This window comes from Panthera leo, chromosome D2, assembly GCF_018350215.1.
Source record: "Panthera leo isolate Ple1 chromosome D2, P.leo_Ple1_pat1.1, whole genome shotgun sequence".
Classification (NCBI taxonomy): Eukaryota; Metazoa; Chordata; class Mammalia; order Carnivora; family Felidae; genus Panthera; species Panthera leo.
Window position 1 is genome coordinate 46,988,046 of NC_056689.1, and position 18,342 is coordinate 47,006,387.

At 49.9% G+C, this 18,342-nt stretch overlaps 1 protein-coding gene across 1 annotated transcript in view; it reads left to right on the top strand.

Moving 5' to 3' along the window:
- CHAT (choline O-acetyltransferase) overlaps positions 1 to 18,342 on the top strand; it is a 41,850-nt gene that overhangs the window by 18,839 nt on the left and 4,669 nt on the right. Inside the window, exons 7-12 of the mRNA XM_042908446.1 lie at positions 8,412 to 8,581; positions 10,622 to 10,722; positions 11,580 to 11,708; positions 14,299 to 14,421; positions 17,396 to 17,537; positions 17,680 to 17,742. Of these exons, the coding sequence (XP_042764380.1) occupies positions 8,412 to 8,581; positions 10,622 to 10,722; positions 11,580 to 11,708; positions 14,299 to 14,421; positions 17,396 to 17,537; positions 17,680 to 17,742 (728 nt within the window). The remainder of the gene's footprint in view (positions 1 to 8,411; positions 8,582 to 10,621; positions 10,723 to 11,579; positions 11,709 to 14,298; positions 14,422 to 17,395; positions 17,538 to 17,679; positions 17,743 to 18,342) is intronic.

The following is an 18,342-nucleotide window of genomic DNA, read 5'->3' on the forward strand; positions in this document are numbered from 1 at the left end:
TCTGTTTTGTCCCCCTCCCTGTTTTTATACTATTTTTGTTTCCCTTCCCTTACGTTCATCTGTTTTGTCTCTTAAAGTCCTCATATGAGTGAAGTCATATGATTTTTGTCTTTCTCTGACTCATTTCACTTAACATAATACCCTCCAGTTCCATCCACGTAGTTGCAAATGGCAAGATTTCATTCCTTTTGATCGCCAAGTAATACTCCATTGTGTGTATGTGTGTGTATATATATATATATATATATATATATATATATATATATATATATACCACATCTTTATCCATTCATCTATTGATGGACATTTGGGCTCTTTCCATACTTTGGCTATTGTTGATAGTGCTGCTATAAACATGGGGGTGCATGTGTCCCTCTGAAATGGCACACCTGTATCTCGTGGGTAAATGCCTAGTAGTGCAACTGCTAGGTCGTAGGGTAATTCTACTTTTAGTTTTTTGAGGAACCTCCATACTGTTTTCCAGAGTGGCTCCACCAGCTTGCATTCCCAATCACCTCTGTTTTTCAATTCTTGCTTTCTTTTTCCTTCCTATGGGTTACTTGAACATTTTTTAGAGTTCCACTTTGATTTATTGTAATGTTTTTAGTGTATCTGTATAGTTTTCTCTAGTGGTTTCTATAGGTATTTATATATTATATTGATAAATTATACATATATTATAGTATATCATATATATGTATATATATATATATAATTTATCACTATCTACTGGTGTTGAAATTTTGTGAGTTCTAGTGAAATGTAAAAAGTTTATTACCCTTTACTCTCCCCCATTTATAATATAATTGTCTTAAACATTTCCTCTAATACAAATTTAGAACCACATAAGGCAGCATTAGAATTTTGTTTCAGTAGGGAAATATAATTTTAAAAACTCAAAAAGAGAATGAAAATTTATTTACTATAATATTTACTCTTTCTGTTATTCTTTCTTCCTTCTTAATGTTTCCATGTTCCTTTCTTTATATAATTTCCTTTCTTTGGGGGGAAATTCCTTTAGCTTTCCTTTTAGGGCAGGTCTTCTGGGGATAAATTCTCTTAGTTTTTCCTCATCTAAGAATGTCTTGATTTCCCCTTCCTTCCTGAAGGATATTTTTGCTATATATAGAATTCTGGATTAATGGTTTTCTCTCAGTACTTGAAAAAGTTTGTGTCACTTCATACCAGCCTCCATGGTTTCTGATGAGAAATAGACAGTAATTTAAATTGTTTTTCCCCTACAGATAAAGCATCATTTCTCTCTGCTTTCAAGATTTTTTCTTTGTCTTTAGTTTTCAGAACTTTGACTATGATAATGTCTTGATGTGGATTTTTTTGAATTTATCCTGTGTGGGATTAACTGAATCCCTGAATTTATCCTGTGTGGGATTAAGTTTATGTCTTTTGCCAAATTTAGGAAGTTTTGGGCCATTATTTCTCTGAGTACTTCCTTGCTCTGCTCTTTTTCCTCTCCTTCTGAGACTCCAATAACATAATTGTTAAGGTCTTTTGTCCCACGGATTTTTCAGTATTATGATGATTAATTTTAAAATATTTGTCACATAGTTCTAACATTCTGGTCATATCAGTAGTGGGCATATACTGATTGTCTTTTTTCATTCAAGCTAAGATTTCCCTGGTTCTTGGTATAAGTGATTTTCTATTGAAACCTGGATGTGTTATATTGTAAGACTCTGGATGTTATTTAAACCTTCTGTTTTAGCTGGCTTTCTCTGACACCACTCCAGCAGAAGCAGGGAATGGGTTCTGCCTTGATGCAACCAGGTGGAGATAGAAGTCCAAGTTTCTCATGAGACCTATATTAACACCCCAGGGGAGGGTGTTCCTTGTTACTCATGGTGGGAGTAGGAATTCAAGATCCTGCATATTCTCGACTAATGCTGTGTGTGGAGCAACTGAGGTGGTGGATATTGCCCAGTGGAAATGGATGTCCCAGCTTCTATCTGAGACCATGCCTTCTCCAATACCCTCAGAAGCTGACATGCTTCAGTACAGACTGCTGATGGTAGAAGTCTAGGCTCCCCACTCTGCTTTTGTTGGCATGGGGGAAGGTTATTATCTAAAAGCTTTCCTGTCTTGCTAGTATGCCTCTTTCCTGGTCCTTTGGCTAAAGAAAGTAGGTTTTTATTGGGCTTTTTTTTTTCTTTTTGGTCTACATTTGTTTGTGTTTTATGTTATTGGCTATTTGAGCTCCAAGCCTGGCATATTTTAGGTAAAACAGAAAACCCAGTGTATTCGTCTGAGTGGTTTAAACAACATAAATTTATTTCTCACCATTATGGTGGCTAGAAGTCCAAGGTCAAGTTGTTGGCAGCATTAGTTTCTCCGGAAGCCTTTCTCTGTGGCTTGCAGATGACCACCATCTCACTGCATCCTCAAATGGTCTTTTATCTGTGCACACACATCTCTGGTGTCTCTTCCTCTTCTCGCGAGGACATGGTCATATACGTTTAAGGCCCCACCCTTATCATTTCATTTAACCTTAATTACCTCATTAAATAAAGCCTCATCTTTAAATACAGTCACATTGAAGGTTAAAGCTTCCGTATATGAATTTCAGGGCTGATGGAACACAATTTAGTCCAGAACAGGCAGGGAATTCACCATCATATTGTTCCTTGGGTCCTGAGAGCCTCAGCCTGTCCATCTCTCTCCATCTTTCAGAGTCTTCTGATGTTTGTTTTAAATATAATATCCAGGGTTTTTAGTAGAAGGAACTGGGAAAAGTCAACTTGATGTTCCTGGAAGGAGAAGTCCTTCCTTTTGAGCTCTTTCAAGAGGATTTTGGAACTCAAGTCAAAGCAATTCTGCTGTGCAAGAGCCAGGTCTTATTGGGCAAGAAATACTTTTGTTGGAATTTTCATAGCCTTTGGGAACTGGGAGCATAAATATTATTCCATAAGCCATAGAGTAGAGAAGAATATGGGATGTGTGATGGCAAATTTCCATCCCAAAAGGAGAGACAATCCCTTTATCTAGGCAGAAAATCTGCTCAGATGGAACTGACAAAGGTTTAGAAGCTCTAAGCCTCGGAAAACGAGCCAGTGTCTCCATCTCCCTGGACCATGTGAGGCAAGACAGTAGGGATCTGACTTAAGCCACCTTCCCAGGGTGTAGAACAGAGAAGGCAAGTGTCTGAGATAGAGCTGTGTATATGTGCACACATGTGCACAGGTGGAGGTGTTGGGGAGCAGCACCTGAGTTCTGCAGCCCTCCACAACAGGGGTGCTGTGTTCCTTTCATTTTTGCTCACATTAGTCACAGTCTGTAAGCTTTCAGTCTCTAACAGAAGCTCCAGGGCCCTCCAAGGCCCTGTGGCCTCTGGAATTTCCGTGTCACCGAAGCTGTCAACTCCCCAGGCGTGGGTGGCAGAGCAAGCTCCTCCTATTACTCAACTCCGACTTCTCACTATTAAGCAGGGGCTCCTTGAGGAAGATTGATTTACCACATTAAACGAGCCTCCATGTGCTCGATGAGAATGTCACAAGACAAACGGCTCCTGCCGCATGCCTCCAGCCCACAGCCCCCCGTTCCCATTACATTTGGGCCAGAGTCATGGTGGATGAGTTTGGGTGTAGTTCATTTTCTGCCTTACACGATAAACTTGTCAGCCTTTGACCGATCAGCTACTTGTATGCAGGAGTTCATTTGCAAGGCCACCCGCATCCCAGCTCTGCTGTCCTGCTCCCATTTCACCCTGTCTAATGAGCCAGGACCTGGTTACTGTTGGTTGGCACTGAGCTCTGGGGCCCTGCACAACCCGCATGCTCAGCCCCTCCTCAGGGGCCCATCTCTCCTGCCTGGAGGCGGCTACGGCACTGATGCCTGGGGAGATGTCCTTGTCTGTTGCTTCAAGTTGTCCATCTGGGAAGGAGTGTGCAAAGCCTCCACTCTCCTGAGCAGATGTGTTAGGCCTACTCCCCAGCGTCCTGGATGGACAGGCCTGCCTTGAGTTTCCTGGGGGAGCTATAGCCTGCCCGCTCCACTTTGGGAGCTATTCTAAGGAAATAGCTTCGAGGCTATTCTAAGGAATTTGGCTTTGGGGTATTTCCAAGGAAATTTTAGTGTAGGCAGATACCCAGCCTGGGCTCTCAGAGCTCACTGAGACATGACCAACAGGGCCAAGGTATGCAGCATTGGAGATTCCCATGGCCCTTTAACTGACCTCCAGACCCACATCCTTCCCAAGCTGCTGGGCATCCTAGACTCTGCTCTGACCATATCAACCCCAGCCCAAGATCCTTTGGTGGTTCCTTGTTGTTGCTAGATGAAACCCACATTCTGGATCCTGCCATTCACAGCCCTTGATGATCTGTTCCCAGCCTGGGCGTTGTGGTTGCACGCCTGAGATCAAGTCTATTTCCCTCCATTTACTGGGTAACCTTAGACAAGACATTTAGCTTCTCTGTGAATGGGGATGATAAAAATGCCTATCTCATGTTCGTCAATATGAGGGCTTCAATAGATGCCTGGCACATAGTAGGTGCTCAACAAAGGTTAGCTAATAGCATCACTTCACTGCATTTTTTCAGCCTCACCTAAATCTTGCATGCCTTTACCTATAATCTGGGGATGAACTGCAGCCTGGGGTGGTCTGCTCACTCAAAAGCTCCACCCATAAGCCTGGGTGTCTATATCCCAGCCCTTAGAACCTTTTCCAGGACTGTTATCTCCCCCCTGACATGTTTTTCCCTTCCTCTCTGCCTGTTTAAATCTGATCCTAGCCTGGCCAAGGCTTCTCCATTCTCTGAAGTCACCAGCCAGCCTGGGAGCCAAAAGGAACCCCCAGAATAGCACACAGGGCAGGGCAGGGCCAGGCACCAGGGCCATTGGCAGGGACTCCAATTGGAGCAGAGAAGGGCAGGCCTGGGAGCCCTGCAAAGGATGAGGAATCCCTTCCATATCTCCATCCCCTCCCAATCTCTCACCATTCCCCCATCCCATGAAGCTCCATGCCCTGAGGGTAGTGGTTTTCTCACCCTCAAGAGGTCATGGACCTTTCCTGTTAGCCATATGGACTCCTCCAGGCTCCCACTCTGCACTGTGTACACAGATCTCAGCCTCACCTGTCTATATACACTCTCAAGTCCGCTGTCAGCCATGGACACTTTCCTGTGCCCACCTGGACTAGGCACCCAGGCCTCACCCTCTACAAGCTCACAGACATGGGAGAGTGGACTAGATCAGGGTTTCCGGAGCTGGACTGGCAGTGACTGCTTAAAGTATAGGGAGGTCTGAGGTCAGCAGCAGGGCCTTGTGCTGTAGGGTCATGCACAGTGCAATAGGAGACAACAGGTATAGAGGGGACCAGTCCAGCCTTGAACCCAGGCACCATATGAGGCCAGCCTGGTGGACAGAGCAGAGGTTCCTTGTCTTCCCTGAGCAAGCAGCTGAGCTAGCATGCTCTGGGTATGAGGAGTTCTGGAGTGCAGGAACTCTGTCTGGGCTGCACCCCCCATGCCAGGCACAGTACCAGCCCTGTTAGAGGATCGGGGAGCTTGGGAGGTGTTTATGAATGGAGCTCTGATAGGCGGAGTAGGAGAGGAACCCCCATACATGCTATGATGTAGAGGTGAATGAGCCCAGGTGTCTAGGGAGTAGCAGGAGGTATGAGGTCCATGCAGGGATTCAGGGGAAGTGATCCCCAGAGGGGCAACATGATGAGCCATGGGGCCCAAAGGGCTATACTTAGATTCAACTTCATGAGCAATAGAAGTCATTTCAGGTTGAAGAGGGTAACCCAGTGACAGTACCACACTGAGGAGTAGAGGGAAGGGCAATTCCCGAAGGCTTCAGCTGGTAAATCTTTAGATCCTCAGGGCATGGCCTAAAGCCTTGAAGTTGATCAGAATCCAGGAAATCCCAGGAGGCCATGTGGAAGATAATGAGTCATCCTGGCACCATTGGCATCAAGAGGGGTGCTGAAAGTGCAGTGCTCTCCAAGCCCTCATCTAGATAGGCAGTGGGGAGCAGATGACCCAAGGATGGGCTGGCTTGCCTGTCAACCTCCTTCCCAGAGTGGAAGACTCGCTGTGAGAGGGATTTGCAAGAAGTGGGAGGGAGGGGATGGGTGGGGACTGCAGACTCTCTTCACATGAGATTATATGTGGACACTTCTCATGAACTGGAGAAATCATGTAGGCAGAGCAGACAATACCCAAGTGGCCTTGACATCTGTGTGCCCAGCACAACAGCCCCACTCAAGTCTTACTGCATTGGGGTGGGGGAGAGTCACCACACACCCCAGTGAGGGTGCAGCCCAGAAAGGTTGGAGTGAGGCTCAGAGCAAGGAGGAACAGACAGAACCTTATTGAGGGCCACCCCAGGTCGCTAGCTGGATAGAAGGAAGGACAAACTACCGTTGGCAACATCAGGCTATATATAGACTCCACCTCCTATTGACTGGGGAAGGTGCTGTTGGCCTGGCTCCAACCCACAGGCAGGACCTGGCTGGTGGACAGAGGCTGTGGGGAGATCCTGAACCTAAGCCACACCTGCTCCCACACATTCCCTGGACTTCAGAAAAGCAGTTTCCAGATGGCTATGAGAGATGATGGGCATAATTTTTGGCTTGAGGCTCTGGAAGAAGAGAAGCTTCCAGAGCCAAGGGCTCTCTGAAAGAGAGAATTCTGATCTATCAGTAAATGGATCCCAATAAGGAGGGGAAGGGCAGGAGCAGAGAGGTATGTGTGGCTGGACAGGCAGAGGGCTGTGTGCTTGGACTCCAGCTGACTACAGGAAATAGGAGAGCCAGCACTCAGGACCAGGGCCTGCCCAAGTGCCTGCCTTAATGGGACAAGAGGGAGCAGGGTGGGGGTGGTCCTGATTGTCATCTTGGAGGGCTCCTTGGCCCCCAGAATGTTTCTCTCTGACAAATAGCTTCCTGGACAGGGACCTCAAATTTCAATACCCACAGAGATCAAGGGGGTTGAATGAATGAGAAAGGACTATGATAAACCAAGGGTGCAGCTTCTAAGCTCCAGCCAATTCTTGCAGTGTGAGAATCTGAACCCAACATCACCAGATGGTATAAGTTAGGATTAGATTTGGCCATGTGTGACAGAAAGCCCAAAATAATAGTGGCTTAAAGAAAACAGGTTTCTCTCTCTCTCTCTCTCGTGTACACCAGAAGTAAGCCATCCAAAGCTAATACATGGCGTCTAGGGTTCTTCCATCTCACTGCAAGGATGCGGCCCTGCATCCATATGGTCCAAATGGAGGCTAGAGGTCCAGCCATCACACCAGTGTTCCAAGCAGTGGATAGAGGAAGGTGGGAAGAGGGGCAAAGAGCATGTGCTAGTTATCTTTAAGGAGCTCTCTTAGAAGCTGTCACGTTGTGTTTCTAAATGCTGTTGGCAGTGGGCAATGTAGTTTGAGTTCTGGTTCTCCCTGTGCCAACCAAAAACCAGGCACTCTGTGACTAAAGGGAGAATGGATATTGCCATCTGCAGCTATCAATCTCTGCCACATAGTGCCCCTTTGCCTCCAAATACCTTGCACCCCATCTTCCATGCATAGAATACTCTGGGGCTTGGAGGGAGGGGTAACTCTGCACTTCATCCTGTTACAGCATCCAGCCCAAAAGGCTGGATAGAGGAGGTGGTGGAAGCAGAGGAGGCTGCCTAGGGCAGCCCATCTGGCCGGGCCAGCTCTACTCCAAGAGAAACCCCATGCCCAATGTCCCCCATGGAGAAGCTGAGCTGCCTTGGTGACATGTCTCCTGCACAACTCAGTGGCTTTTAGTGACATGCCTGAAATGGCCCCAATGGGCTCACCCGCATATGGCTTTGGGGCAGCCTGTCCCTTCCATCTGCCCTCTGCATTGAAATAACTGCTGAGGTGGCAGGGGGCAGGGAGGGCAACACCTTGAATCCCTCCCTTCAGCTTTTCATGTGAAACTGACTGATTTTTAAATTTCAGCAACTAATGTTCAAAAACTGTAGTTCAGGACAAATAAACATGCCTATGTGCCAGATGTGGCTCTTCAGTGCCACAGTGGGGCGGGTGGGGGTGCGGCTGGATGGGGGAATTAGAGCTCCTCCCCTGGCAAAATCTGGCCAGTGGGTCTAACATCTGTGGAGAAAGCCCTGCATGAACCCCCTCATCCTAGAAGGCAGGGCCAGTGACCACCCATCCAGGGGCAGAACTGGCCACAGATGAAGAGTGAGTGGGACTCTCGCAGAGACCCTGAGAGTGAGCCAGCTGCTGGGATTCGCACAGAAGCTCAGGACAGTCTGGCTGACTTCACCGCCCACCTGCTGGGGTTCAAAGAGGGGTCGGGACTGGCTCAAGGGCTGGGTGTCTGCCTGTGATACGTGACACTCCGTGGAGGGGACCTCAAGCCTAGGGTTTGGGGGTAGGTGATAAGGCCTTGTTTGCCTGGCCCGCAGACTCCACCAACCGGGACGCACTGGACATGATTGAACGCTGCATCTGCCTGGTATGCCTGGATGCCCCGGGAGGCATGGAGCTCAGCGACACCAACAGGGCACTTCAGCTCCTTCACGGCGGAGGCTGTAGCAAGAATGGGGCGAACCGCTGGTACGACAAGTCCCTGCAGGTAAGCCTCCCCAGTGGCGTGGCCAGGGGCCCGAGCCAGCACATGCTCACATCCAGCAGGCTGGCTCGCTGGCCTGTGCTACCCAGGATGCTGCATCGGGGGCCAAGGGAGCTGAAGGCACTGGAAATGTGCTGCTGGTGTCAGCCCCTGGACTGGCCAGGATGCTTCTCTGGAGCAAGTGCCCGAACCCAACTCAAACCCCTAACCTTCCTGCAGCCTGTGCCAGGCATGTGGGACCTCTGGGTCAGACCTGGGGCTCACTCCCCATCTCCCTTCACACACTATAAGGTGAGGGACATCACTTTCATAATGACCATATTAAATAGCCAGCGATCTCTATGCTTTGGGCTAACATCGCTCACACTGAGAAGCATTTCTAGGCAACATCTCATTTTCCGCTTTCTCTGGCCCCTACGTTCTGGTTATCCTTTTTTATTGGTTTGCATATTGGTTCTGCTATTCCTGATGAGTTCTCTTGCTGCTGTGCTGGCTGTCTCAGCCTCCACCAGTGGTGCTAATGGCTTGTAATCTTTCATGGAGCAGCTGTGGGAGAGAAATGATATAATGGATGTACAGGACCGGAAACATAGCAAGCCTTGGGAGTGGTTTTTAAAAGGCACCGTTTTCCTTCCTTTCTTTTAGTGACAGGGACAGAAAATCACTAATGCATGAGTGGGCACAGCCTTCCCCTCCTGCCTCACATGGGTGACTGTGCCCACCTCTGGGCTCTTTCCACGGGCAGGACGGATGATCAGGTGAGCTGGAGGAGCCAAACAGGCTCCCAGGGACGTGAATTGAAAGGATCAAGAGCTGGTCTCAGGACAGGAAAGCAGGGGATGTTGGGGAAAAGAGAAAAGGATCTGCAAGGGTTGAGTTTTGAGAAAGATGACGTGGGAAGTTGAAGAATGGGAGGAAAGCTTCGGGTCACCGGCACGTGATGTGAGAGACTGGGCAAGACATGAGGAGAGTCAGCTCACGTGTGATTGTTACAGCATCCTGGAAGAGTATCAGTAAAAAATGTCAATAGCTTGTTTGTTTGCTTGTTTGTTTATGGGCGGTGGACCAGACTCTCTTGAGTGTGATGCTGTGCTGAGCCGCTATAGGCAGCCCCACTTTATCTGGGGTACGCTTTAACAATCAAATCTCAATCTCATTATTTTCTGCCAGCACTTCTGTACATGCTGAGTATGTTCCTTTTCTAAGTCGGCTAAGTACAGCCTTGGTAAAATCTTTACAGTGCCTGTGGACCCTTCCTATACCTTCTTTCTAATCCTCATAGCAATCCTGTGAACTGGGCCTTATTGCATCCATTTTAAAGGGGAGCAAACTGAAGCCAGAGAGCTGAAATGTCTGGTTAAAGGTCTCCCAGCTGGCAGGTGGCAATGGCAGACCTGGAATCCGGGTCCCTGACTCGAAGCCCAGGCAGCAGGGAGCAGAGCATCCTCAGAACACCCTTCCTTCACTCCCACCAAGAGACAATTTGTTTCTCCCTGGGAATCTGCACACCATCCGAATTGGATCATTATCTTTCAGTCACTCATTCAACAAAATCACTGAGCACCTACTATGGGGTAGACACTGGTTTAGATCCTGGGAATAAAATCCAAGGTACCAGACACACAGGGTGGACTCAGACACATAACCACACAAAGCTGTACAGGCTTGTGGCCCCAGTGCCCGCTGTGATGGGGAAACAGGGCTTAACAGAAGCTGAAGGAACTTGCCCATGACCTAAGCAAAGTATGTACAGCTTCCGTGTGAGGGCTCAGGAATCACTGGGCTACCTCAGCCAGGGAACCTTGGGCTCCATCCTCACTGCCCAGAGCATTTCTGGGAAGGAGGTCACACGACAGAGCTGCCTTGAGGCCCCCATATTCTCAGGTCTTGGCAATTTCCAGAAGCATTCTTTTTGGGGAGATCATGTGCTTTGGTGTCCCTGGAGGAGAGGTCCCTGAGAGGTTGAGGATGCCTGGCCTGGAGCCAAGGGGCCAGTTTGAAACGCAGATGCTACCAGACGTGCCTCACCTCTTCTTCTTGCAGTTTGTGGTGAGCCGAGACGGCACCTGTGGTGTGGTGTGCGAACACTCCCCTTTCGACGGCATCGTCCTGGTGCAGTGCACAGAGCATCTGCTCAAGCACATGTGAGTCTGGGGGCGGGGCCCCTTTGCAACAGCCATAGAAGTCAAAGCCAGACTGCCAAGGGGCTGCCAAGCTAGGCCAAGAAAAATTTGGGTGTCCGTCGGGGGGGCCACATTTGTCCGGAAAGTGTCTTAGCAAAAGATGGGTTTGAAAACCCGCTTGACATCATACACTTTATCTGCCATGGACAGAGGGGGGCAGACTGGACAGCAGGTTTTGGGCGGTTAGAAAAAAGCTTGGCAAAGGATTCTCAGCCAAAAAGGAACACCTGCTTTGGCCCAGTGAAGCCCAGAGCAACATCTAGTGCTGTTCAGAGTCAGGGCTGGGCTGGCTTGACCCAGCACAGAGGAGGTTAGGTCCCACCTCCTTCCATCCCCTTGGGCTGCATCTCTCTCCCTAGCTTCCAAGCCGGCCAGACTGAGTGCTTCTCTATCCCTTAAACACACCGACCCCTTTCCTCTATTTGTGGTTTACCCATTCTCTCCTTCCAGAATCTTCTCTCTGAATCTAAGTTCTAAATCTCTACCATGATTTAAGAACTCTTTAGGATCCCTAAAAGCCCTCATGGACAAAACAACACAATTTGCTTCTTCAATTTCCTTCCAAGTGTTTCATAAATGTCAGTGGTGGAAAGCGGTGGAGTGGAAAAGCGTGAAAAGAAATACGGGGCTCTGGAGTCAGGCAGAACTGGCTGGAATCCTGGCTCTGCCACGTGCTCATTTGAGTGGCTCTGCTGACCCTCAGTCTGTGTTTCCAGGGACAGCTCATACCCACTGAAACTCCAACAGCTAAGACGCATGCTGCCGGCAGCCCGCAGCATGTGGCAGGGCCGCACGAGGTCACCTCTCTCTGTCTGCAGGGTGAAGAGCAGCCAGAAGCTGGTCCGAGCCGACTCCGTCAGTGAGCTCCCGGCCCCCAGGAGGCTGCGTTGGAAATGCTCCCCGGAAATTCAAGGCCTCTTAGCCTCCTCAGCAGAAAAACTTCAACGGTACAAAGTCCAAGTCTCTTTTAGGGTGATTGCTACCACCTCACCACAACCCCCTCTATCCAGGCTGGATATCCAGAGGCAGCCTGAAGTTTCTAAAGACCCCAGCTCTTTGCCTCCCCTTGCCCACCTGCACTACTCCCTCCCACCCCCATCATGGAAATGTATTCAAACTAAAGGGGAGTTACAACTCTCTGGGAAATAACCTTGCTGGAGTATCCATCATTTCCATAAAATGCAAACATGGAGCTATTTTTTCGTGGGTTTCACCTGACTGAGCAGAGCCAAGACGGGGAAATCATCCCCCTGCTTTCGGGGGGAGTAGTAAACAACTGGTTTGCATAGGTCATTTGAATCCAAGCTATTTTGATTTGCTTGAATTTACACTGCAACTTGACAAGGGGGCCTTTTTTCCCAAGAGGAGGGAGGCAGTCAAGGCCCTAACGGGACCGTGCAGGAGGGCCCAGGATGGGTCTGGGCATCTCTGGGTGGGCCAGCACTAGAACGGTGGCAAGTTGTGGAGTGAGCTGTAGGCTGGCAACTAGGTCCGGACCTTGGTTGTTCATTCCCTCATTTGGTAAGTGAGCATGATTCATTCATTCACTCACTCACTCATTCATTAAACATGTACAGAATTTTAAGTGTGCCAGGACTGTGGAAAGGCTGAGGACACCAAAATGAATATACCACGGAGCCTGCCGTCCATGCTTCAGTGGAGGAAGTAGACCCTCAGACCAAAACGTGTGACACAATAAAGTGCCAAAACCAGGGAAAGGCATACAGACCCGAACTCACAGAGGCTACAGGAGTGGAATTCTACCAGGACATGGTGGGAGGGCTTTGCAACGATGGGCCTTGAAGAATGGATAGGAGTTCATGGTGCAGGCAGGGGAGAAGAGGCAGAAAGGCAGCTTGTTCAAGCTTGTACAGGTTCATAGAAGATCCAGGCTGGCCTGGAAACCAGCAACTGAGAGAATTGGCAGAACTGAGGCACTAAAGGGACGTTGAGGCCACATTGTGAATACATTGCTGTTCTTGTGTTATGGGACCTGGAAGCTGTCCTTCAGTGGTGAAGAGCCCCTGGAGGGTTTTGAGCAGGGGGGTTCAGGGGGCCAGTGAGGAGATTATGGGAAGCGCATGGGTGAGTGGGACAGATCATGGCCAGGCTTGAAGGGTAGAAAGGGCAAGGCCACTGCAGGCTGCTGTGGAGGATGACTGGCTGTGGCAGGAGAGTGGGAGAAGCCCCAGGTGTTCATGTACAAATGGTGCTGATATCACAACCTTACGGGGCTGTTCTTGGGGTGAGCAGGCCTCTAGGAGAGTGAGTTGGTAGACTGGCAAGTCCTGGGTGGAGAAAACCCCCACTCATTTTCAGAGATCTGAATGGGGCCCCTGAAGTTTTCTTTTCAGAAGTGGGGAACCAGGAGAGGCCTGAAGCTGAGAAAGCAGGAGGAGCCTTGGGGGTCCTGGGCCACCTGTGGAAGGGAGCAGTGTCTGTGTGGGCAAGGCCTGGGCAAGAGGTTTCCAGGTGGCTGTGTGACCATGAACTCAGCCTGTCTAGAGACAGTTGACTAACAGGTTGGACTGAGGGGTGGGCCTCCATGGGTCGCCAGAACCTGACATGGCCCCACTGAGAGCTGAGCTCCCATGAGGAAGGGGGAATAGCTCAAGGAAGGGCAGGCAGGCAGCATCTGTGACCTGAGGAAGTATGTGCGTGGAGGCTTGGGGTTGCCTGCCCAAGGCTCTGTGTTCACTTATGGCCAGTGGACAGATGGTGTGGACCCTGCCGGACCATGTTGCAACGGACAATCAGCCCAGACCCCAAACTCATGAAGGAAGAGACTGGTCAATAGGGGATGACAGGTACTCAAGGGTCTCAGTGTAGACTCAGGGAATCTACCTGTTACTCTGACAGTGACTCATGGGCAGTAAGGACCTGGGCATGCCATGAGAGGCTCAGTAATAGTTCCTGGGGTTTATAGTCAGCGGCCAAGCCCAGAAGAGCAGCCCTTGCTGGGTTGGCCATGACCAACAGGGAGGCCCCAGGTCTTCCTCTCATAGCACAACAGGGAAGAGTCTCTGTGAAGAGACATGGCTTACAGCCATCTCAGAAATAGGCTTTTCCCTGGGCAAAGGTGGCATGCCCAGTCTGGCAGAATAGCCAGGATGCCAAAAGAGTCTGACGATGTGGGACACACCTTCCCAAACAGGTCAAATGAATGGCCTCCTTCAGGCCTGCTTCTGTGGGCAAGAGGCTTCTAGGATTTTGTTTGAGGACACTGCTCTCCCTGCCCATGCAAATGCCTCTCAGGCCCCTGTGCTCCCAGGCCCCTCCCCTACCACCAGAACAGGGCCACTGCCCTGCCTGGCCAAGCCTCACCTTCAGCTCAGGGATCCCTGGTCTGGCATGCCCTCTGCCACTTCTGTATGTCAAGGCCTGTCTCTGACACCCGATATGTTCCTGGTGGGCAAGGACTGTGTCCTCAACTTCCAGAGCACTAGGTTGTACACCAAGCTTGAGCAACTTGGTTAGACTTTGTGGTGTGTGCATTCCATTTTGCATGTAATAGCACCTCTTCTTCTTCTGCCACAGAATAGTAAAGAATCTCGACTTTACTGTTTATAAGTTTGACATCTTTGGGAAAACATTCATTAAGAAGCAGAAATGCAGTCCTGATGCCTTCATTCAGGTGGCCCTCCAGCTGGCCTTCTACAGGTGAGCAAAGCCTGCTGGCAGAATGACACTGCACAGGCGGGCTAACTGACAAGCTGCCCTAGACTCTAGGGTCTAGAAGCATCCTAGAGGGAGGAATGACTTCCTGCGGGCCTAGGAGATGGGAGGACCAGAGCAGGCTGCATGAAAGAAGGTGCCACTTCATCAAAGTGTGAATCCAGCCTCAGAAAAGAGAAGGAAAGACATCAAGTCAGGAATTTGCCCGAGTGATGGCACAGGTGCACAGAGCTCAAAGCGCCAGAATACTGAGCTAACAACGCGGGTGATGGAGGCCGCTCCTACTCTTGCCCTCACCCAGCCTCTGGCTGTGCCCTGTTTCTTTATAAGGACATGGAACCAGCATACCCCCCACCCCTGCCCACTGTGGGTCAAGTCAAAGAATCTGAACTCATATTTGATTTGTCCCTGTCTCTCATTCCCCACCTGTGACACCACCATGTCATCCTCCAGATGTCTCTCAGAACCTCTCCCCCCCACCCCCCATTTTCCCTCTCCATCACCATCGGCCCCTCCCCCGCCCCCATCATCTGGTGCTGCTTAACTGCAGCATGCTCCCCCAGGGTCTCTGCCTCCACTCCCATCTTTGCAAAACGTTGAAATATGCAAATCAAATCCTATCACTCACCACCTTGAACCCTCCCAATGGTTTTCCACCATGTTTAGAACAAAGTCCAGGCTTAGAAAGTCTCCCTGTGAACTGGCCTCTACTGGGGCCCTCCTCCCAAGCCCTTTGCTCTGGCTGTGCCTCCGCCCACCCACCCGTTGCCATCACCACTCTTCACATGCCACCTCCTCCCCTCTCCCGGGGTCTGCTCTGGTGTCAGCTCTCAGAGGCCTGCCCTGACCCCCTTATCTAAAGCAGCCACCTCAGGCCCTCGCCATCCAGCTCTCTAGCCTATCCCATTGTGTCCTCTTTTTCTTTCATAGCAGTTGTTTGTGTGAGCTACCTTCTTTGTTGATTTGTTGATTTTCGTTTTCTAGCCTGTCTCTCCCAAGCCTGACACTCTGGGTATCTCTCACACACCCGGCACAGAGTAGGCATCAGGGGCTGAGTCACAGATGTGAGAATACACGACAGGAGTTTTATCTGGGGGGCGGCACAGTCAGGTCTGCAGCTTAGAGAAGTCCCTGTGGTGGTAGCCCTGTGTTGGCAGCAAAGTAGGGAGTAAGGGAGTAAGGGTTGAAGGCAGGGAGCCCAAGCAGTCTTTGATAGGAGGCTGAAACTAAAATGCAAAGTGGATCATCCTAAAGACAAGGCCGGCTCCTGAAGGCTCCAGTGCTCCTGGAGCAGCACTCATCAGCCAGCATAGGTGATAAATAGCACTACCCCACCAGGACCTGCCTGCATTTTGCCATATACCGGGGGGGGGGGGGGGGGGGGGGGAGCATAAAGTGACCTTGCGATAAGGCTGGGGCAAGGGTTGACAGCACTCGTGTGGACACAGCAACCCAGATCCCAGTTTCCCCTGGAGGGGTGGTAACTCACAGGGAAGGAAAGTGGCTACGGCCATTCAGAGCATTGGGACTCCTTGGGGAAGGCTGATGTCACCCCACACGAGGTCTGTGCTCATCGAGGGGACACAAAGGCCTCGCTGGCATTGAGCTGTGGCAGGTCCTGGTGTCTGGAACCGCGGTCGCCATTCTGATACTGGAACATGGCTCAAATGGGCCATGAGGTCAAGGTTCTGCTGGAACCACAACCAGAGATGCGGCAGGTGTTAGTTCAGAGAGCACTTCGGACCCAAATCTAGGAGGGGGCTAGTGGACCCTGTACAAAGCTCCGCCTCCTCCACCCTTAATGATCTTTGTTGCACTGGATGTGGCCAGCAGTGGATGTGGCCAAAGGCTCCTGTGAGTAGCCCAAATAGGATCTGCTTCTCATGGAGAACATTCTTCAAGAGTCTAAGCCATAACAAAAAAAAATTTTTTAATCTGCCCCTAGAGTCTGCAGAAGCCTGGAAGCTGCCTAAATTGGGGTTGATCAGTGATTAGCCAGTGATGGCATCTACTTTTGTGCTCAGCATGGCATTTGCCTCCTGGGGCCATAGAGATAGAAGAAATGAGCTCCCTGCCAGAGTCCTTTCTCCTTGGGGAAATGAGGCATAAATGTACAGGAAGTTGATTGACCTTCTCACCAAGTTTCAGGACAAAGCACTGTGCTGAATCAGACTTGGCCTTTCTCCTCCTAGAGCTTACCCAGCATGGGAGGTACATGCCCTGACAAGGCCAAGATGCAGGACCATGACTTGTATGTGACTTTGGGCTGTCACTGCCCCTCTGTGATTCTGTGTCTTTCTCCTCCCCACCCCCAACACCAAAGACTTTACTGACTGGTGAGAAAGATGTGTGCCAGCCAGGTATGCAAGCCTAGGAGTGCTCACGGCTCCCATGCCTAATGAAAGGACTTTCCCTGGCTGGTGTGGGGAGCGGCTCCTGTCCCAGACGTCAGGGAGGAGAGGCACAGCCATGGTGCCCACGGGTGCTGCCCCTGAACAGGCGGGCCTGTGCTGCAGTTTCCACTCATGACCACTGAAGCCCCCTCCCTGCTTCCATCCATAGGTCACGCTTGAATTGTTCTAAATAAAACAGGATTCCCTCAAGGGTGTGAATGATTAATTGCACAATTATTCCATTCTGTGCTATTAATCAAACACTCATCAGATCTTGAAGAAAATTCTAGGTTCCCCACCAGACTGGGGTTTTTTGAAAAGTTACCAGTCACTTCTTTATTTTATATCCACACAGTGTCACCAAATGTATGAAAGTCATATTAGCAACTCCCCAACACTCCTCTTTGGGAAATCTCCTCCAGAATTCTATTAACATTAAAATGAAATACTATGCCAAGTAGAGTCAGGACTGTAAAAATAAAGCCTGCCGAGGCTATTTTTCTTTCAACGTTTATGGTTTCCTGAGACTGCATCACCATTTGCCATTCATCTTGCATCTTATGCAGGCTCCACAGGAGACTCGTCCCCACCTATGAGAGCGCGTCCATTCGCCGATTCCAGGAGGGCCGCGTGGACAACATTCGATCGGCAACTCCAGAGGCGCTGAGTTTTGTGAGAGCCATCACTGACCACAAGGCTGCTGTGCCGGTGAGTCCTGCTCTGTCTAAAGAGTCTCCAGGAGGCCAGAGGGGCAGCGGTGGGCTGCCTGTTGGCTGGGCTCCGTGACAACCAGCTCCTTTAGCTTGCCACTGAGTAGCCCTTTAAAGCCCCATCTCTGGTTTGTCGACAGGCTTCGGAGAAGCTGCTGCTCCTGAAGGATGCCATCCGAGCCCAGACTGAGTACACAGTCATGGTGAGTGATGTGGCGCCCCCTCTCAGGTGAACTCATGACTGTGGGCTGTGCCCAGAGCGGGGCCTTCAAGAGTAGGGCCGTGGCACAGGACCTGGGTGAGAGCTGGGCCCAGTGGCTTGGCCAAGGCCATGCCTCTCAGAGCCTCCTTTTTCTTATTTTTAGATACTAGATAACATGGCACTCTTTTTTTTTTTTTTAATGTTTATTTATTTTTTAGAGGGATGGAGCACAAGTGGGGGAGGGGGAGAGAGAGACGGAGACAGAGGATCTGAAGTGGGCTCTGTGCTGACAGCAGAGAGCCCAATGCAGGGCTCAAACTCAGAAACTGCGAGATCATAACCTGAGCTGAAGTTGGATGCTTAACCAACTGAGCCACCCAGGCGCTCCAACAGAGCACTTGTTTTTACATGGATTTTACAAGAATACGACGAATGGTCTTTGAAAAAAAAAAATGATAATAATAGCAAATATGTTATAGCACTTTAGAGTTTATACAAGACAAGTCAAATGTGAGAGATGGTGGCCAAGCCTGGCAAACTGGGGTGGCTTGCACACCTTGCATGATCGCAGGTGAGGCAGTATTTATTCCCACCAAGGGCT